The 21,117-nt window shown below is 36.7% G+C and overlaps 1 protein-coding gene across 4 annotated transcripts in view; it reads right to left on the bottom strand.

Moving 5' to 3' along the window:
• LPIN2 (lipin 2) overlaps nucleotides 1-21,117 on the bottom strand; it is a 45,162-nt gene that overhangs the window by 16,167 nt on the left and 7,878 nt on the right. For 3 of the 4 annotated variants that reach the window (XR_012833856.1, XM_075744309.1, XM_075744311.1), the window contains exons 1-6: nucleotides 20,046-20,350; nucleotides 15,504-15,704; nucleotides 12,201-12,296; nucleotides 7,971-8,269; nucleotides 3,924-4,031; nucleotides 563-686 (exon numbers count right to left, since the gene is read on the bottom strand). Coding sequence is in view for 3 of the 4 variants with exons in the window: in XM_075744309.1 (XP_075600424.1) it covers nucleotides 563-686; nucleotides 3,924-4,031; nucleotides 7,971-8,269; nucleotides 12,201-12,296; nucleotides 15,504-15,704; nucleotides 20,046-20,132 (915 nt within the window). In the remaining variant the exon portion in view is untranslated. Of the gene's footprint in view, nucleotides 1-562; nucleotides 687-3,923; nucleotides 4,032-7,970; nucleotides 8,270-12,200; nucleotides 12,297-15,503; nucleotides 15,705-20,045; nucleotides 20,351-21,117 lie in introns of those variants that run through there. The other variant, XM_075744310.1, reaches the window with a different exon arrangement.

Below are 21,117 nucleotides of genomic sequence, written 5' to 3' on the forward strand. Positions count from 1 at the left end.
ACAAGTTATACAAGTAAACCAGGTAAGAATTTAAACATGTATTTTATCAACATAAAACATGCTGCACCTTATTAGCAAAGTTCTCTGTAAACAAAAGCTTTGCTAGCTTGTTTACCAGTTCAGTAAAGAAACTGGCATAGAGGAAGTGCTGACTTGACCAAACCATGGCAAGAAAAAGAAATAAGCATAAATGTGGATGTACCAGGGCTTCTGTCACCACCTGTCCTGTTAGATACCAAATTTACTCTATCAAGGCTAAAATTCCTCTGGAATGAACTAGAGCTTAGCATAAAATAAAGGAAATTAGCTTCTAAAGATGCTTTCTTCAGTTTCTAACTAAAAATTCAAAAATTTTAGATTTCTACTGCTAGGTTTCCTGGAATTTGCCAACCAGCTTTTCAACTCCACAAATTCTACTATCTGCCAGCCACAAGGGGGTGCTGCTTTCCTATTTCTGCTGAATTATTCTGAAGAACAGCAGCAGATTTCAAATTCTCTCAGGACATAATTTTAGATATGACAAAAGTCAATTCACAAAGTTAGACATAATAAATAAATTTACCTTCGTTGATTCTGGGAATCCTCCCCATGTCCATTCCATGTGAGATTCAGATCTAAGCAAGCTCTCAGCAGGTTTAACTTCTAGTTCTGAATCACTTTTAGGGCAGACTGGCTCAGAGAAAGGGCTAGCAAATCAACAAGGGGGAAAAAAAGAAAAAAGGAAAAAAGAAAGCTACAGTGTTTAAAATGCATTTGTTGTGCAGCTACTGTTGGTAGAGTTTTCTACAGCTTAACAGAGCTTCAATTATTCTGCAAGATGGCAAGAAGCCCAGCAGGGTTTTCAGACAGTGAGAAATTAGGTTAAAACCAAAATCACATTAAAGGACTTACATAGTGATCACCCTAAACAGATTCCTCCACTATATCTGCAGTGTAGGTATAGCTCTCCCCTCAGCCCATGTTCCATTTTTCAAACAAAACAACAAAACAGAAGTTTATCTAAAAGTAAGACAGAAATTAGCTTTAAGTTCTTTTTCTATGTAAAAATATAGCATTTAAGCTTGCTGTGCCAAGACTTGAGTAAGAAAAGTCCTGCAAACCTAACTCACAATTGCACGAAACACCACCAATTCTCGATGGAGGGAAAAGAACATTAACAAGATATCTTAGGAGTGGGAAGGGAGATTACTTGAAAACTTCCTTCAGATGTGTTTGGACGACATGACTTCTTAAAGTTCCATCCTATTTTTCCTGCAGTGGTTATTATCCATAAACCAGAAACAGATCTCTGAAATTACTTTAGCCAAGACTACTTTTAAGCCAGAAGAACTCACTCTGCAAAAAGCTAAAAAGGTATGATTTCAAAATAATTTTGCTTGGTCAGAACTGGACACAGCACTCCAGGTGCAGCCTGACCAACACCAAGTAGAGCGGGATGATCGCATCCCTATCTCTGCTAGTAACATCCCTGGGGGTGCAGCCCAGGATCTGATTCACCTTCATTGCTGCAGCAGTGCTCTGCTGACTCATGTTCAGCTTCTTGTCCACCAGGACCCCCAGGTCCCTTTTGGCTAAGCTGAAATTTCCTACAGAAATTACATTTTCTGTACTGTTAGAAGGGCTTAAAGTGACACATTGATGAAAATGCATGTACATATTTATTTTCAGGAGGAATATGAACTCATTTTCCCGACGTGCCAAATAATTTGTTCCGTCTATATCATAAGTCAACTGGAAGCCATGCAAACATATTAACCTGTTTCTAAGCCTAATTCTTAACGTTCAGCAGTACTTGCAAAAGACTGAACACTTCAGGGCCTTGAGAACCCAAGTCTGTTCCACTTCCCCTGAAGTATAAGTTTTCCATTATCATTCTCAGGGAGCGGCCTTTAGTCAAAAGGCCCATGCTTGTAATAGTGATCTAGTCATGCTAACACTGCTTGCTAAAACAGGAAGAATGCTGATGGTATCAGGTCTCAAATAGTTAATGATTATGCTTTTTTGTTTTATTCTAGTGAGTAGGACACACAGAAGTGTCCTCATTGAAAAGACAGGATATTATCTTCCCTTAGCTCCCTGCAAGGGTTCTAAAGAGCAAGATGACCAACCTCAACTAAAAGATAGCTAGCTTTTCCAGGTCTCCAAAAGGGAGGTTATTAAAAAGTTCCCATTTCTATTTCACTATACAATGGTTACGTTATAGAATCTTTCTTTGGTGGCTTAGGAGAAAGTTTCATGCAAAATTTCTCTTCTCCTAGACAGCTCATGTGAGAGAGAATCCCCCACCAAACACACCCCCTCCCCACCCCCCAACTCCCCTTCCCAAAAGAGGAAAGAAAAATTAACAATTTCTCTGTTACACTGCAATTTGTACTGGATAACTTCTTGATAAAAGAGACCAAAACTATAAAGAGCCGAGGTATCTCACATGATGCACAAACAAGTTGTTTACATATTTAGGGGATAGTCTGCTCTAACAAGAGAGGTATGAATCATATCTCCCAGATACAGCCTGCTAGTCTGTGTAAACTAGTTTTATAAACTGAAAAGGAATATCAGCTTCTATGCTGCAATTATTTAGGTGATATAATCCATGCAACACCGTGTCAATCCTCAGGGTCAAACACCGTGACTGCTTTTCAGTCACAAACCACAAACCTTTGGGGAACATTTGAAAACATCTCTCATGAAGTACAATTAAGGATGTGGTTGTCAGACCAAAACATAAAAAGGAACGATAATGGCATTTCCTGTCCAACTGCTTCTGTTCATTAACAAACTATGCACTGGGGGAATTAGCAGGCATTCAAGTACATTCAGACTCTACTGAGGCCACAGCCCTGGAAACACCTGAAGTAGAGAGATTATATGCACTTCAAAAAGTATTTTCTGAAGCTCTCTTCTATTCTGCACTGCTATTGATACAGAAGAGCAGGCACCTGCACTGAGCAGCTAACATGCAACAATAGATATCACACAAGGCTGACCAGTAATCCTCACTGACACTGAGTGTATCAGCTACGAGGTAGAGTCCTCAGTCAAACTGAAAAGCCCTAGGCACTCAAAGAGTTAAGATGAACCAAGATACTGCTCAGCATGCTATGTGCTATATATATGTGCCTTTCCCTATGCCCAATGTTCAGGAAAAGTACGAAGTTTACCTCAAGTACTACCAGCTATGGATAGAATGCTTTCTTACATAAACAGAGATTGATGTTAGAGTGGTGAAATCCAAAGGGTGTGCCTTGAAAAATCTAGAAACTGAATGCAAGAGGAATATAATAGCATGAATGTCAGACACTGAAGAGTTTAAATGTATAAACAGAAGTGCTCTAGTCACGGTAACTGAAAACTGACTGGTGAGCTGTATTTTGTTGTTTCTAAGATTCCACAACCAACTGATACTGTTTCTGGTATCCCTGGGTTAGTATTCCAGTAACTAGCAAATCCTCTGTTCTGAAGTGGAATATGATTCAAGTTCAGGACCTAGCTTCACCTGGAGTAATTTGCATTATTTTACCTGGCAACTTCAAACTTACAAACTCAACACTAGCTTATGGCATATCAAGTGTTGCTTATGCCAGGGTGAAGCATAGGGAACATACTAATTTTCCATACCCTACTCAACCTACAAAAAAATCTTATTAGCTGTATTTTCTTTCTTTAATAAGAAAATGAGGTTTCTGTCATTTGAGGGGAAAAAAAAAAAAGAAAAAAGACAAAAATTTTGTTTAATACATACAGTAGAGAGGAAAGTTCCTACAGTTCCAAGTAAGTATCAACTGCTGCATTCAATACCACAAAAGTTAGGCATGTTTGATAATTTTACAGATCGGGGGGAAAAAAACTAATAAAAAGGCACATTCATTTTTCAAAATAATTTTTCATCACAATACATATGCTGGCATTACAAAGTGACTTACTTCTCCAGAGGGGACCAGTCTCCATCAGATAAGGGGTAATGATCCTTTGAGTGATAAATCAAAGATTCTTTTTGTTCTTCACCTTTCGGCGATGAATTTGAGGATCCTCTGTGGAAATACATGAGACGTTGTCAGCTGTGAGAAATCTGCATTACTAATTCAGTTAGAAAAGTTACTTATATTTTATTAAAAATCCAAGAGCAAAAGAAAGAAGTCTATAGTTTGAAGAATTCATTGTTTGTGACACACTTTTATATAATTAAATGTATATAAAAATATTATTAATACTTGAAAATATTGCAAGTTTAAAAATCTACTACTTGACACAGTAGGTTAATATTGAAGAGGTCACAATAGCACAAGTGATACTCTGTATAGCCAGCTAATATTACCAAAACCCAAAAATGAACATAAAGATTTAAACATAACTTTTACTATGTAAACCTTAGGATCACTGAAAAAGTTAAATAGAAAAGGTAGTTTTGACAATGCACTTTACAACTGCACATTTCACAGATTAAAACCAGTAAGAAAGCAGGGGTAGGTACTAGCCTCAGTTTACCCAAGAGTTTACAGATTAACATAAACTACAACAAGTATCTAGAAGTACTGTACTTTTCTGAAGAATGGGGTTTGTTTTGCACTGGGAAGTCTACTCTATAACACAAAAAAACCCCCATCAACAAACCAACCAACAGTAAGACCCATTGAGCAGGCGTGCATTGCATTTTACACAGAAGTCCCTTTTAAATATTTCCATCAGAAGTACTCCAGATCTTTTTACTGCTTTCTGAATTTAATTGAATCAATAGCTATTCTCAGGATACAATTAACTTGTTTTGAGGTCAGATCAAGGGCATCATGGCTAAACAGTGGATAGAATACAAGGAAGTTAAGCCTGGAATTTGAGTGTAAAATGCAATACAGATTATTTTAAGCCATAATTATGAAAGAAAAAAAAAAGTATTTTTCTTCAATTAGCAGCACAGTTGTACTGGACTTCTTTTGGAATGCTAATGCTAATTTCTCTTCCGGATGGAAAAAAGAAAAGATTTTAACATTACCTGTTAAAATACATAAATATTTAGAATTCGCACACTTACTCTATACAGCCCAGTAGACCCTAAGCACTTACAGTTATCTACTTCATTTGCACAACTCTTTCATTTGGAAGTCTAGACTATGTTAAACACTGAACCCTAAAAATGTCTCAATAGTTCCACTTCTTATTCAGTAGTATTATTCTTATGAAACTTGATTATGACAGCTTGACTTGAGATGAAAGCTGCAGAGACTGTACATCCTTTGTATTCATAAACCAAGCTAACTGTGATAGAAACGTGTTTCATACTATCCTTGTCTGTATCCAGTGCTACATATCTCCAAAAAAGAAAAAGGTATTCTTGAACAATTATGTAACACATTAAAAAAATTATTACAGAGAGGTCCTTAATAGTATGAGTTCAGAGGGGGGCAAGATGACACACAGGTGGTACTGAATAGATTTTATTCACTGGGAATTAGCAAGCAAATGAATTCATAAGAAGCATAAAAAAAAATTCATCTGTGGATAAATTTGAAAGTTGAAAATCCAAATGCAGTCAAAGATTATTGAAAATAAGAGGGGAATCAGTATGCATCAACTTATAACTTTGAGTTGCACTACCAATTCTAAGCTATTTATTTTTCAACACTTATAAACAGTGCTACCACTTCCTCTCATCCTTATCCACTTTATACATGGTCTAAATAAATATAGAGACACATAACTACTTTAACTCTTTAACACCCTTAGCACTGGAGAAATAATGCCCTCTGTTTCTGCGTGTACACTCTGTAATCTCACTCCTCCTGGTATTACTTTAAGTCAAGCACTACTAACGTACCTAAATCATACCTAGAAAAGGCAAAGGACATATTTTTTAAAAAGTTGCATAAACACTTGGAAATGGATTTTCCCAAGGAGCAGAAAACAGTTTGTTTTCCACTTTATAAGAATAGAACTAGATAAGACATTACATACTGGCACCTGTGGCTGAATTTTTGACCTTCCTGTTGGAACATCAGCCTCCCTTTTCCTTTCCCAGTTTCAATTTGAAATCTGAAGCTATGTCTAATAATAGTGAAGTTTCTATATCTGGGTTTTTTCCATCCCTTCCCACCCCCAAACCCCACATTTATAACTAAAAAACCAAAAACCAAAACCAAAGAAAAAACCCAACCCAAAAAAATCCCAAAACAAACTTGCTGATATTACCTTGGATCCTCACAGGATGTGAAAAGAAAGCTTATGAACTCTTTTTCCACAACCGTATCTTTAGCTGGGAAGAAAACAGTGTACGCCTATTGCAAGATATTTTATTTCCTGCCTTGGTAGCCCACTGGAATGACTGTATATGAACTCCACTAACAGACAGATAGCCACGAACCTACTGTCTCTGGGCTTCCATTACTACAATGTATTTTTTCAGTCCTGCATTTACTTATATTCACAAGAAAACAGCATTCTTGTACAAAATCTTCGTTTCGCATCCAAACACTCTTCTCTGAGAATTCATTTCTACTGCTGTTTCTGTTTATATATATATATATATAAAAAAATGTGATTTACAAATAAAAAGCCTTTTCAATCTCTCATTCTAAAGGGTACAAAAAATAAAACCACTGTAACCTTCACAGAAACACCATGGTCTGTTCAGCAATGATTAAACATTTGACATTCCAGTCAAACCTACAATATTTTATTCATCTCTAGCCAAATTAAGGTAATTGCTAGAATAGCAATTTGAATTCTAAAGACTGGATGAAAACAGACATTATTGGCATGGCATGACATTCCTAAATTCTTCATACATTTGTAATAATTTATTAAATAAAGAATAAACAATTCATGGGGTTATATTTCCTTTCGTCCTGTACTTGATTATTTTTATCTTTGGTGGTTTCATTATGACAAGTTATTGCTGTCTTAATACTGTCACACTAAAGATTGAACAAAGATCTTGCTTTTCTTAAAGTGGAAAAAAAGAAAAAAGGGAAAATCTCAAACAGCAATGAAAAAACAGGCAAAAGAACTAAGAAAGCCACAGACATTCTAAAAAACACTTTAAAATCTGAATTTTTTTTGTTGTGTTTTATTTGCCATAGGTGTGATAACAGTTAGATTCATGTTTTTCAGTTGCACTAACATTTTTAATTGGTACTCATTAAATTTGAGACTCTGTTGAAGACCCATAGTGAAGGAGTTTTTCCAGTTATACTTCATTCTCTTACACCAAAACATTCTCCAACTCCCAGACCAGATCTTGAGTTTATTCAGACACTACTACATTTAACAGCTCTGTTTAAAAAACTAAGTCCACTTCTTTTGTTAAGCAGGCTAAGAAACTTCCGCAGAAGTTGAGTAGGCCTTTCCTGGATTTTAAGCATTTATATGCTTGATGGCTTTCTTCTATTACTGTAATCTTTCCTATTACTCATATAAGCTTCTTCAGCTTATTAGTATGTGCTAATACACACTAATTTACCCCAAGCTCCACTTTACTAATAGTTTATCCACTTCAAAATACAGGACTGATTTTTTTTCCTCCTTTATGACTATACACATGTAAAGAATTCTCTTTACTAATGTGAAGGAGCATTCATTTATGTAGCTTTCATTTACCAAAGTAAACTTCAAGTTAGAGAGAAGTCAAATTCAGGCATTCCACACTGCACTTTCTGTAGAGGATACTGAACACACTAAAAACCCACACTGCCTCCTCAAAGAAATTACACTGAAACTGTCTCTCAATCACACATCAGATCATGACAACATTTCTTTACCAGAATGGGTTAATTGGATGTCATGTTCATAACAAAATGGCCAAACTTGAAGGATTCTGTAAAGATGTGGAAGATAACGGTTTGGAGTTTTGTTTGTTTGAGGAAAAGCCTACCTATAGCCCACTGAAACTTATGCATTACTTGCACAGAGGAAAGGTACAAGGCACCTTTTAATGTTCAGTGATGACAGTGAAAGCAGTCAGCAAGTATTTGGTAGCTTACCTTAGGGGTTGAACACTTTTTTCATCATCTGAGCTTATTTCCATTTCAAAAATCTCTTCTGTCCCAGTAGAAGAGATCTGGTCTTCCTTCCTGCTATCTTGTTTGTATTTCTTTCTTCTTCTTTTTTTCTTTTTCACTGACCCTGGGGTAAATACAGTCTCTGCTTCCACAGAGTGTGGAATTTCTGAGTTTGCACACATCCTCTCATTTTCACCTGATTTCAAATGATTGTCAGTGTCTTTAAAAAACTGGTCTTCCGTGGGTATCGGAGATGTTGCCAAATATGCAGGAACCTTTTCCTAAGCAAAAAGAGAAAAAGGACTAATTTTTTTTTTTACTTTGTTTTGTGCATACAGGATAGTTGTCAGCTACAGATTAATCCTTGCATCTATACTTAAATGCAAAACCATATGATATCCCAGTGGTATGAGACCAGAACTTGATAGAGCAGAACTGTGTTCCAGTTCTGGCCTAACAAGTACTGGGTTGAATAGGGCAATCCCACATCCCTCCATTTACTGGCTGTACTCCTGCTGATGCAGCCTAGGATACATTTGCCTTCATTGCTGTCAGGGCACGCTGCCGGCTTTTACTGCAGAGCTGCATTTTATCCAGTCAGATCCCAGCCTGTACTGCTGTGTGGGATTCTTCCAACCTAAATGCAGAACTTCGCTGTATCTTGGTTAAACCTTGTGCACATCTTCTTGGTCCAGTCTCACAGCCTGCCAAGTTGTCTCTATGTGGTGGCTCTTTTTCTATCCTGTCTACCTCTCCTCCCAGTTCAGTGTTACCTGCAAAGTTGGTGAGGGTGCATTCAGTCTTGCCATCCATGCCAGACTATTTATGTAAAGTATATTTCGAAAAGAAAAACTCAATTGTAATTTACTCAGGTTAAAACCAACAAACAACCCTCTATTAATTACAACTCACTGCCATAGGAAGGAACAATTCAAAGGAAGGAAGAGCTTTACCAATCAACTGTCTGGTGTTTATTTACATTATAACAAGAAACTTAAAAGATATTGACACCTAGGCTGAAAGAAACACTCAGTGAAGGGACAAAATGGAACAAAAGTGTAAGAGAATGGAATTTGCATAGCAGGGAGAAAATGTTATAGGCTTGACATGGTTTAGCCCCAGCTGGCAGCTGAGCACCACGTGGCTGCTCACCCACCCTTCCCCAGCGGGATGGGGAGGAGAATGGGAAAGACAAAGGCAAAGCCTCATGGGTTGGGATAAGGACAGGTTACTGGGACAGCAAGGGAGAGGCAGACAATAACAACAGCACTGATAACGGAATGTTCACAATGGGTGATAACAGAAAGCAGCTTACCGATTTGATGGACTGGACGGTCAGCCCACACTCAGCGGGTCCTGGAGCTGTGCCGAACCCACCCCTCCCCAACTAGCCCCCTTTTATGGTGAGCATGATGTCACATGGTATGGAATAGCCCCCTGGCCAGCTTAGCTTACCTGTCCTGGCTCCTTGTGAAAATTAACTCTACCCTAGCCAGAACCAGGACAAGGCTCAATTTCATGGTAAGAATAAAACTAAATACAAGATGCCTGTTATTTTACAGGATGCTTATGCAGAAGGTTAGTCAGGAACTATACTGTGCTCAGAAACATCCAGAGCACTGATACTACTTTGAATGTGTTCAAAGTCTGAACTGCTATTATGTAATACTAAATTCATTTTTTCCAATCGAGTTACAGACCATGTTTTGTTCCACTGGTTATCATAGAATCATGGAATGGTTTGGGTTGGAAGGGACCTCAAAGATCATCTAGTTCCAACCCCCCTGCCATGGGCAGGGACACCTTCCACTAGATCATGTTGCCCAAAGCCCCATCCAACCCGGCCTTGAACACTTCCAGGGAGGGGGCATCCACAAGCTCTCTTGGCAACCTGTTCCAGTGCCTCACCACCCTCACAGTGACGAATTTCTTCCTAATATCTAATTTAAAAGTGCCCTCTTTCAGCTTAAAGCCATTACCCCTCGTCCTATCACTCCATGCCCTTGTAAACAGTCCCTCTCCAGCTTTCCTGTAGGCCCCTTCAGTTATTGGAAGGCTGCTATAAGGTCTTCCCGGAGCCTTCTCTTCTCCAGGCTGAACAACCCCAACTCGCTCAGCCTGTCCTCATAGGAGAGGTGCTCCAGCCCTCTGATCAGCTTCATGGCCCTCCTCTGGACTCGCTCCAACAGCTCCATGTCTCTCCTGTACTGGGGCCCCCAGAGCTGGACGCAGTACTCCAGGTGGGGTCTCATGAGAGTGGAGTAGAGGGGCAGGATCACCTCCCTCGACCTGCTGCTCACACTTATTTTGATGCAGCCCAGGATACGGTTGGCTTTCTGGGCTGCAAGCGCACACTGCCAGCTCATGTTGGGATTGCAAAGTAGTCGGGGGGGGAAGGGTGTGGGGCTACACCACCACAGCATCTTAACCAACACCCCCAAGTCCTTCTCCTCAGGGCTGCTCTCAAAACAAAGTGTGTGTATATGTGTGTGTGTGTGTAGAGAGAGAGAGAACAGTGGAGAAAAGAGGACAAAATACAGCCTTATACAGCACTGACACACAGATTTTGCATTGTGAAAAATCTCCAAATAAAACAATAGCACCTAAAAAAGTGAATATCCTATACAATTAGTAATAAATAATCCAGAATAACAAGACAATTTAAAAAGAAAAGTCAACAGAGGAAATGTTAAAAGAAAACTGGCTGAAAAATGATGCCTGAAAGCTACATTATAATAGTCCTGATTTACGTTAATTGAGGCATGTGGTGTTACTTCTGAATGTTAAGATGTGAAAACAGCGAAGACTGACCACTTGGAAGAACCTTTCTGAATGCATCAAGAACTCAATAGAGCTTTAATGTTTATACCTTAAGCATAGCTTCAAGAGGTGACCACAAAGACACATTGATCACTAGCAGAAATACTGAAAGAAAAAAAATTGTCTAAAAGCACTAAAAACAATTCAGTCCTCTGCTTTGTAGCTAACTCAATCTATAGTTTCAGCATAAACTACCAGCTTTCCAGAACACATAGTACACAGATAAGGCACTCTTGTAATAAATTAAAATATACTAAGCAAGTGCAATAGCTTCTTTCAAACATTTCACTAGGGACAAAGGTAGTGGTTATCACTCTTGCTTTCTGAAAGTCTTACGACTGATGGGTTCCTATCAATGGCTGACACAGCCTCCATCTATAAAAAACTGCTTTCAGTTTTGATTTTAATTATGGTGTATGCTAAAACAGAACCCAAACTTCTTTCTCTTAAGTGTTATTAATCCTACCCCAAGTTATCATTTAAGGTCTTAATGCTTATTTTCTCCTTCCATTTTAAATTATATTTAATTCCTTTCAAAATGAGAGTTTCCTCTGCTCCCTCACTGTAAACAAGTAGTGCCCTAAACTAAAAAGTGGATCAAACTCATTTCCTTGAAAGACACTGATTCCTAATAGCAACAGGAAATTAACACTTCATCTTTACTTCACTGAGAGGATTTTTTTTCCTCTCTCCTCTATTTTGATTAAACCTTTTGGAACTTTTATTTAGAAGTTCTTTCTTTCTGCCTTGCTGAAAAATGCCAACAGATTCAAGGACTGACAAATATTGTGATTACACAGGTCCCATATCCTTAGGAAATCAGAGTAGAAATGAGCCATTATTCCTGTTTTTCAGAGGCTCATTAGCTTCCAGTGCAATAGGTTCTCGGAAAATTAATTACTGCATTAGAATACAAGAAAAATTCTCAAGTCAAAGAAGTTCCTGTTAACTGGCAGAAGTTTCATAGATATAATTGTGAAAAATTGTGCTAAAAATTATGAGACAAATTAAAAATATGCCAAATAATCAACTCTTATTACTACAGCAGTCAGTAACCCAAGTTATAAGAACTTACGGCAAAAATTATTATAAGGCACTGCAATCTGTATAACTGCAGTCAACAAGACTGAAAATACTAAAAGTAAAAAAAAAATTTTCAATAAATCTTTCAAATTATGCTCTAATAAAATAATTAGTTACTTTATTATCACTGGTAGCAAAACTGTACAAAACACCAAGCATCTTGGCAGCATATGAAAGTAATGTTGAGATTCAGTCACAGCACATCTAACTTTCATAAGAGTTACCATATTGCCAGCACTATATTAAGCATTTTAACACATTACTCTGTTAATACTTCATTGTAGCCATCATGAAGCACAAAGCCCTTACATTTTCCTCCTCAGTTTCTTGTACAAAGAAAGCTTCTCCATTGTCACCCAGTTTCATATGAAGATCAACGGCATCACCATTAATTTCTATATCAATCTGTGGAAAGAGACAATTTCATGTAAATAATTCATCACAGGGGAAGGCACTGACCTTAAGGCCCACTTTACTCTGAGAGTAAACTTTGCTCCATTGCATAATCACGTGTCTTTCTCTTCCCTCTGCTTTTTTGAAGGGCGTCTGTTATAATAATGATTTTATTTTGTTAATCTGCAAAATACATCATGCTCCTAGCAGAGCGCTTAAGACCCACAAGAAAAATTGGAAAAAAGCCCCAAAATATCCGAAGACAATCTTGTTCAACTAATTTGGAGAGCTAGAAGCATAAATAATAATAATTATTATTGAATAGTCTTTATTTCCTGGAAGAATGATGAATGATTGAAACCATTCATGTTCATTTGTTTAAAGCTCAACCTGAATTGGGGCCTAGGATGAATCTGAGTCCCAAATACCAAAAGTTCAAGATGACAAACTGGAAGCCTCCTGAAGGTAGGCTTTGTTTCAATGGGATAGAGATTTGCCACAATTATTTCTGCAACTCAGTTAACATTGTTTCAGATTTTCCTGCTTGTGAGTTTATGGGGATATGACATAGGACCATAACCCTTCTACAGTCATAGTGCTTTCGTTAGAGGATGAATGTGTTTATTCTCATAAAAAGGTACTTTCACTTAGATTACATTGCAGAAAAGGGAAAGATTACCCTTCCCCACATGTATGAAATAAAAGAAAAAACAAATATCTTTCTAAAAACAAGATACAACTATTTTACTTCCTCCTTGTTGTGTAGTCTTGGGCATCCAGTTAAGTTCCATCAGAAATTTTTCCAAAGAAAATGTGTTCAATATGCAAATAAAATTACCTTATTTTTCAATAAATCTGCTTATCTAATGGTATCTGCATAACTGCATTTAGCCTAGCTAATTAAAAATAATTTAGTACAAGTCACATAGAAACATGATGGACTTGCCTCACTGTAGAAAATGCCAATGGCATTTCAGGTTATATATAGTTTAGATATTTTTGTCCAAAGGAGACCAAGTTAAATACTGTAATTCCTATGAGATATCCAATACGTACATTACCCAAGTTGTAGTTTCCCGCCAATAGAAAAGAATTACACCTCAAGACATACAGCTAGTATTATGAGTACTTATATTCATAGTTAGTTACTGTGATATGAAATGGCCAGTCAAAAAGAGGACTAATTTTAAGATTGGCACATGGACTGCTAAGAAGAAAAACTAAAACACCACAGTAGTAAGACAGACAGTATCCATGTATCCTAATCCACTCTGTTATTCGCCCATTTATGAGAATAAAACCATTAGCCAAGGAAACCAAATCATGGGAAATGATAAATTACAGGTAGATAACCAAACATGCATAGGGAGTATACCCAAATCATTACGATAACAGCTTTTAGTTTTAACCACAAGAACTGAATGGTTTTGATTTGAAAATCATATTTATTTTACTATTGAATGGTTTATTCTTAAAATATTTTCTTGAATTTCCAATTCGGTAACATGAGTTTTCAAAAAATAATAATAATAAAAAAGTTACCTTAGTGTTTCTTTTTTTCCAACCTTTTCTTTAAGGTGATTTAGACAAGCATCCATAATTTTAGTACCCATTCCTCACACTGGTTTCTGGGTATTTCCATATATATCTTAAGTACAGAGTTGAAGCACAGAGATGCATATTTTGTGTTCCCATACATCTTGAAACTACCAATTGATCTTAGCCTCGTAATATGCCAGAGAAAAGTGCATACACAATACAGTAATAAACATTTAATTGACTATTGAGAGAATATTCAAATGCAGAATGGCAACTCCAAGGATGAAGATTAAAAAGAAGCAGTAGCCATACATTCAAGCAAAAACTGTGAACTACACTGAGAGCCTAGTACAGCAGGTACCAAGAGTAGATGTTTCTACTATTCAACACCTTTTTAGAGGTGAATTCCTCTCAAATTTGGTTCAGCTTCTCAGAAGTGTAATTAAAGATATTTCTCAAGCTCAAATTTCAGATCACTCCTGTTGTATCTCACTTGCTTAGACACTAGAAAAAGTATAGCTATACCATCTGATATACCATACAAGCTATACATTGCTGAAAAATATAATCTGTTGCACAAATGTTTAGGAAAATCAACTTTTTGTCATCAGTGTGCTCATTAAGAAAAACACTAGCAAGTGGGAAATTAAAACAAAAAAAATTAACAAGAAAACTACTGCTTGCCTGTGTTACTATGACAAACTTACAACTTTAATGCATGTAACTCCCACTACGACCATTAACAAAAAAATGCCTTAAAATAACTGCTCTTTTAATTGCACTTTATTCTCCTTTTACAACCAGAATACAAAGATGGAGGTAGTTTCCTGCAGTGTTCTTTCACTTCTTAGAAAAGCAGCATATAATCCGGAGGTTTTAAGATCTGTTTAAATGAATCCATCCTTTGGTAGTACACCCACAGGCAATACTGCCATACACAGTACTCCCCACTGACAGTAGTGTAAATTCTCCCCACAATAGGTCCATTTTTTAGTCAAATTTACAACCCAATCTAACTCACTCCCTAGGCATGATTACTAAAGCCTATGGAAAGGGGATGGCAGGACAACCCATTCCGGTAGTGTCACAGTCTCAGACTGGCTGGGTAGGGAATTGTGCCACATTCTCTTTCAAATATGCCCACAAGTGAATGAAGCCTCAGTCTCAGTTTTTATTTGCTTGTGGATATTAATATCTGTATTTTCTACTGCATATCAACCTTGAACAGAGCTAACAAGGAGTAATATTTACGATAGGTCACCAACCCTTAAGACATGCTCTATTTATCCTCTAGACATTTCAAAAATAGTTGCTTGCAACATCAGGGATCAAATGGCATTAAGCATTTCTTTCCCAGCATACTTAAACAAGTCAATAAATAGCCATGCAAACATTTGAGGCTGTGAAGTCTATATGTTTGTATTACTCTTTTTGCACAGTTCAAGAGCGGTCAAAGCTTTCTTTCACAGTATTTTTTTGCAGAGCCCTTAAATTACCACAGGAAGTTCTGTTTTGCATTCCAAAACTATCACTCTGTACAGAATATATGAGAAACTGCTCTGTACTAAATCAGCCTGCTAACTGGGTATGCGGGGGGGGGCTGGGGAAGGAAGAAAGAAGGGAAAAAAGGAGAATGCATTGGTATTCAAAACTTTGTTTTGGCCCACTTTCTGAACTTACCACTTTTTCTTTAGAGCGCAATACACCAAGCTTCCCAAATCGGACATGAAAAGGAGAACACTGGTATGTACCATCCTGTTGCCGGACCACAATGACATCAATGCATCCTGAAAGGGTTGCCTGATTAATGCCTTTGTACAGCTCCTTCACAGTAACCAGGACTTGTCCTGCAAGTTGTCCTACGTAGTTCATAGTCTGAGACTACGGGAGAAGAAGAAAAAAGGAAAGTAAATAAATTTTTAAAATGTAAAAATCTTTCATAATTTTTTTTAAATGCATCTAAATAGATGTGCAATGTCATTCATCAATTACTCTGATTATTGTAACAAATGCCTTCAAGAGTCAACAGAATTTTGGGCCAATTCTTATATTACTAACAGTCCCCAGAGTTATAAAACCTATTAATAGCTTATTAACTTGAACATATGATTATTTAAATATTTTAAAGTAAATTTTGAAGCATGTAATTTTTAAACCCAAAGCCTACATTCAAATGATGCTTAATTACTCAGATAAGCTAAAGAGACAAATTCATTCTCTGAGGACTGCCTACTTAATACAACTGATCCTCTATTGAATACGCAGATAATCGTACATAAGGATGGGGAAAAAAATAAATCTTAAAAGTCAGGAAAAGTTATGTAGAGTGTACTACATGTAACTCTTCCTTTACAGCTCTATATTTAAAAAATGGCTGAGCCACCTTAAAGAAATTATCAAAAAATCTAATGGGAGACAGAGAAGTCCGAGAAAGAGTGTGAAGAAAACAAATATGGAAGAAATCCAGTTTTCTCCCTGTAAGGAAAGCACACCACCAGTGAATTTATTTGCCATGAAACAAGTACTAAAATCTCTTGCAACATAAAAATCAGGAGCTTGTAAAAAACTTTCTTGGAAAGTTAATAAAAACAAAAAATATTTATAAAAATAAAAATAAATCCTTCCTCCCCACAAGATTTGAAAAGGAAGATGAGGGTTTTCCAATACATATTTAAAACTGTTTTGAAATTATCCACAGAATTACTATGCTAGGTAACATACTAGAGAATTTTCTCCTGTAGCTTTTGTACAATATGGTTGATGAAGACAAAAAGAACAGACTGTCACTGAGTGACTAGTGAGATTACTGGAATGGACTCCCTATCAACATTAGCGTTTAATAAAATTTGGTTTCACCTCTAAGTAGTTTCATGTACAGCTATAAAATTGACTGCTTGCTAATGAAATAATAGCTCATTTTTGCTAAAAAGGGGAGGTCTCACTTCAACCCTTCCTCATCTGACCCTCTTAATGAGCTGATTTTAGCTCACTGACACAACTGGCAGAAGTCTACCTTTTGTTGTTGTTGCTTGTTTCAGTGGGTTAGTAAGTTAGATTAGCTCACAAAGAACATGACAAACACCAGAGTTTTGGCACACAGCAGCACCAGACAGCTAGAAAGAAAAAAAAAAAAAAAAAAAAAGGCTAGGACAGGGAACTGAACATCTTCCTTTTGACAAGTGAGATATTTGCTGCATCTCATGGAATTGTAACCCATGACAGAAAGGTAGCAATATCTCTGCTTTACTGTTTAGCAATTAAGTCTTTCCCTGCAATGACAGTCAATCTTTATTCTCAATCTTAGGAAAAATTCTCTAACATATAGTCATTGTCATTCACAGCTATACCTTGGCTGCTTCCAAAAGGAGTCTATGGTATTGGCTTGCAAAGAAAAGTTGGTTTCACGTCACCAAGAAGACTGAATTTGTCAAAGAAACGTTTGGCACAATCAGGAATAGAAGTCCTTAACAGAGTCTCCATTCCATATATTTAATTTCAGTGAACAGGACTTCAGAAGCAGACATTAGCAAGTGACTATTTAAAAGATCAGATTTTCACATCAATGGCTAAAAACTGAGTTGAGTTGATAAATAATCTAGTTTTCCCTCACATACTTGCTAACTGACCTTGTTTAACCACAGAAAATCACCAAAACACCCACCCCCACAAGACTGAAGCATTCACCTATTTTACATATATTCTTGCTTTCCTGTAGCAAAACTTCTCTCTTTTGTCGATCTCAGTTATATATCTGTAGCTCACAGCACACCCACTTCTACGATCATACGCAAACAGAATTAACTGTTATGTGTGAAAAAGTTACGAACTTTTGAACCTATTGAGTATTAAAAGCAATGCTTATAAGGAAAGAAGCTTTTTATGACCCAAGTCTTAACAAAAACATTGTTTTGTACATTGTGACTAAACAAAATTGTAGATCAGAAACTAATTTATATTATTGCTTATCAGGATGTAGTTCAGCTTTTAACATAATGGTTCACTTTCTAAGGTAAACATGTTATTTAAGAAAGTTCAAACTGCAGCAAGCAAATGATCAAATAGAAATAAAGTGTCACTACACACCTGAGAAACATGAGATGTTTAATTTATCTCAAATGTCAATAGAACCCCAGCTAGAAGATTTTAAAATTTTGGTGGGTTTTTTTGGGGGTGGGTTTTTTGTTTGTTTGGGGTTTTTTTCTCCTTTAAGTTTTATTGTATATTGTTGGAAAACTTGTGGTGAGCAGTACTATAGAGAGGAACAGTGTAAAATGTTATTGTGTTAATTCTTGCAAATGTGATAGAAAGCCTGATCACAGAATAACCAGTAAGACAAAGTATTTCCTCAGTAACACCCTTTAGTTCATGATTAGTAAACATTTCTTAAATGTTATTTTCCTGAAAGCAGAAAGCAGTATGCCTTCATAACCTGTTATAAGAATCTAAAAAGCACACCAATTTCCAGTTCTGCAATTCAAGACAGAAATCTGATGGACAAGACAGGCTAAGAAAGGGCAATGCAGTATTTCACAATACTGTTTAGCTTCTAAATTTTATTTATTTTGATATCCAGAGTATATACATCACCTCATACAGTCAAATTCCAGAATGCTGCATAAAAGTTAAAGTTAATGTAGCTCACCACTACTTGTCCTCCTAGGATAGCAAATTAAAATGCTATCAATACCTAAGGTCTCAGCAGAAAAACATTTTTTGTGACTTTTGAGGCTATAAATTGTTTTTTTAATGTTTATGCAATACTACCTAGTTTCCAAAAATTCTTAAAGCTGAATATATTAATACTACTAAGCTAAGTGCAACTGTAATTGGAATGGGGAAAGGATCTCCCTATCCTATATCATAAAAAAAGAATTTTTTCTGGCAAGAAGCCATTACACTGCAAAAGGCAGAAACTGAAACTGCCTTTTTTTTTTCTTTTTTTTGAGAGCCTGCACATAAAAGTAAATACAAAATAAGAAAACACAATATCTACTTTGGAAGTTTAAGGACTAAAAATTCTGTGCCTCCATTTATGAAACAGTCAAATCAGTCAAACTAAGATTAACCCCACATATGTTGGTTGACTTCCTCATGTTACAGCAATGAGGAACAGAATGGTTCTCAGAAATAATGATTAAACAACACTACAGCTCAGATTAAGTATCTAACATGACATAGCCAAATTTTCAAAACACATCACCAGGAAATGCTTACATTAGCATAGCTTGAGCGGGAGGTTTTGTGGATAGGAATTATACCTATGTACCATTAACAAAGATGTTATTTTGGCTGCTACAGAACCAACATGTTTTCTTGCACAATTTTTTAATGTTATTCAGTAATATCCATATACAAGTGCAAGATATAATCAAAAGGCTGTCCACAAATTTGTGTTTTCTGTGCATTTGGAGTACTGCTTTAGTAAGTGTAAACTGCATTTTGGTGTGTTAAAGCCAACACCTTTTATACAGGTGCGCCCCTATGAACATGAACACTATAAATGCCCAGTTCAAAAACAGAAAAAGAAGAGTGCAAGTTACTCAAAGGCAAACTATCAGATTGCCCTAAAGTGATACAGCTTTAGAGGGCATGAATTTTAACTATCATTGCGGGGGGGGGAATTACTTAAATCTAGATCTTAGCTTACAAGAGAGTAGATATTTATACATCCCATTTATTTTGAGATATATTTAGAGGATTAAAATATAGTCTAATGCCACATGATGTAGAGAAGTTGTGTTTGTTTCAAGAGATTATGTAGAAAAACAAAATTTAAAAAAATGCATAGCAATGGCTTCCCTCAATTTATCTCGTCTTGCCTATATTTGCATCTACATATATTTATGAAGCAGGAGCATTCCTTAACCAGAGAAAATAATTTAGCAAGTGTTTTACTAGTTTCTATTTGGTACCCTGAAAAGGCTTGGGGGGGAAAACTCAACCATGTTTAACAGGACTGATAAAGCATCAGGGCGACTTGGCAAACACAAGCAAACAAAAACATCTTCGCTCCTAAGTAAAGATTTTAAATGGGGTCTAGGATTGCTCCTAGTAGTGCACAGAGCACTTATAGAACAAAAAACGGGAAGCAAAGTAAGTCTGTTGAATGCCTAATTGGTGTCTTTCACATACTATTACATATAGGCAGTCAATTTTTATATATTATAACTATGCTATAGGAAATTATATACCCATTTTTAGCAATAAATCTGTCAAACTCACCAAGATTCCAGAAGGAACCCTTTCATGGGCAGCAACAACACTTCTATTGAAGTTATCTTCAAAACCATCCTGTTCTGAGAAATGCATCTCAGAGAACAGGCAACTAACGTTCCACAGTACATGTAAATGCAAAGCTTTTAGCCATAAGAGAGTACTGTATCAGCATTTCTTCTCATTCCATAGAAGCAGAATTATGTAAATCTTCTGGTCTCTTAGAGAAAAATGTTTGCTATACTTTCCCATGCAGTATTAAGATTAAAAAGGAAGCACTTCTTTAAGAAAGTTCACACAGAAACTCCCTCACCAATAGGCTTTGCTTGAAATGTCACAGCCCCCTTGCGCTCTTTGCGATAAGTAATAACATGGGCAGACTTTGCCATATGTTTGCACTGATAGGTAATGATCTTGTTTTACATCAGGTCATGTGACTTTAGCTGAAGCTCCCACGAAAAGAAACAGGGATTTAGTTAATGATTCTTAAGCAGAGTCTACATTAGCTCACTTGGAGACTTTTCATCCACTGTTGCAACTCTACCACCTGTAGCAGCATTCAAAGTCCTAGTTCAGCCAGCTGCACACCTAATTCAAGAATGCCCGCTCCCTCCGATGATGGTTTCACTGGGCTAGCTAGTCATGTTTTCCAGGACACATTTGATGACATTTCAGGGTCCAGTATTTGTGGACTATTTTCGTCCCTTTTTGACATTGCATTATAATAGTAGAGAGACAACTGACTTGGTGCCAAGCTTATACTAAACCATACAAAAACAATGCCTACCAAAGTAAACATTTGTTTCCTGTGGAAATTTTCCTCCTTTCTTTAAACCAAACTGTTACGGCAGTGTAATTTTGGTGTGCAACAATACATCCAAGCTTATCGTATACCTCACTCCATGACTGAGAGTGAGAATTAATTTTTTGATCTGAGAAGTTTTGAAATGTCATTACTTCTCCAAATAGTATCATGGATAGGTGAAATAACTGAGGAAGTGTAGTAGTATAAAGAAACAATTCTACCCCTGAGTAGTAGAGACATTCTCTGAGGATCATTAAAATTCCCTCAACATAGACA

Source organism: Balearica regulorum, chromosome 2 (assembly GCF_011004875.1).
Source record: "Balearica regulorum gibbericeps isolate bBalReg1 chromosome 2, bBalReg1.pri, whole genome shotgun sequence".
Lineage (NCBI taxonomy): Eukaryota > Metazoa > Chordata > Aves > Gruiformes > Gruidae > Balearica > Balearica regulorum.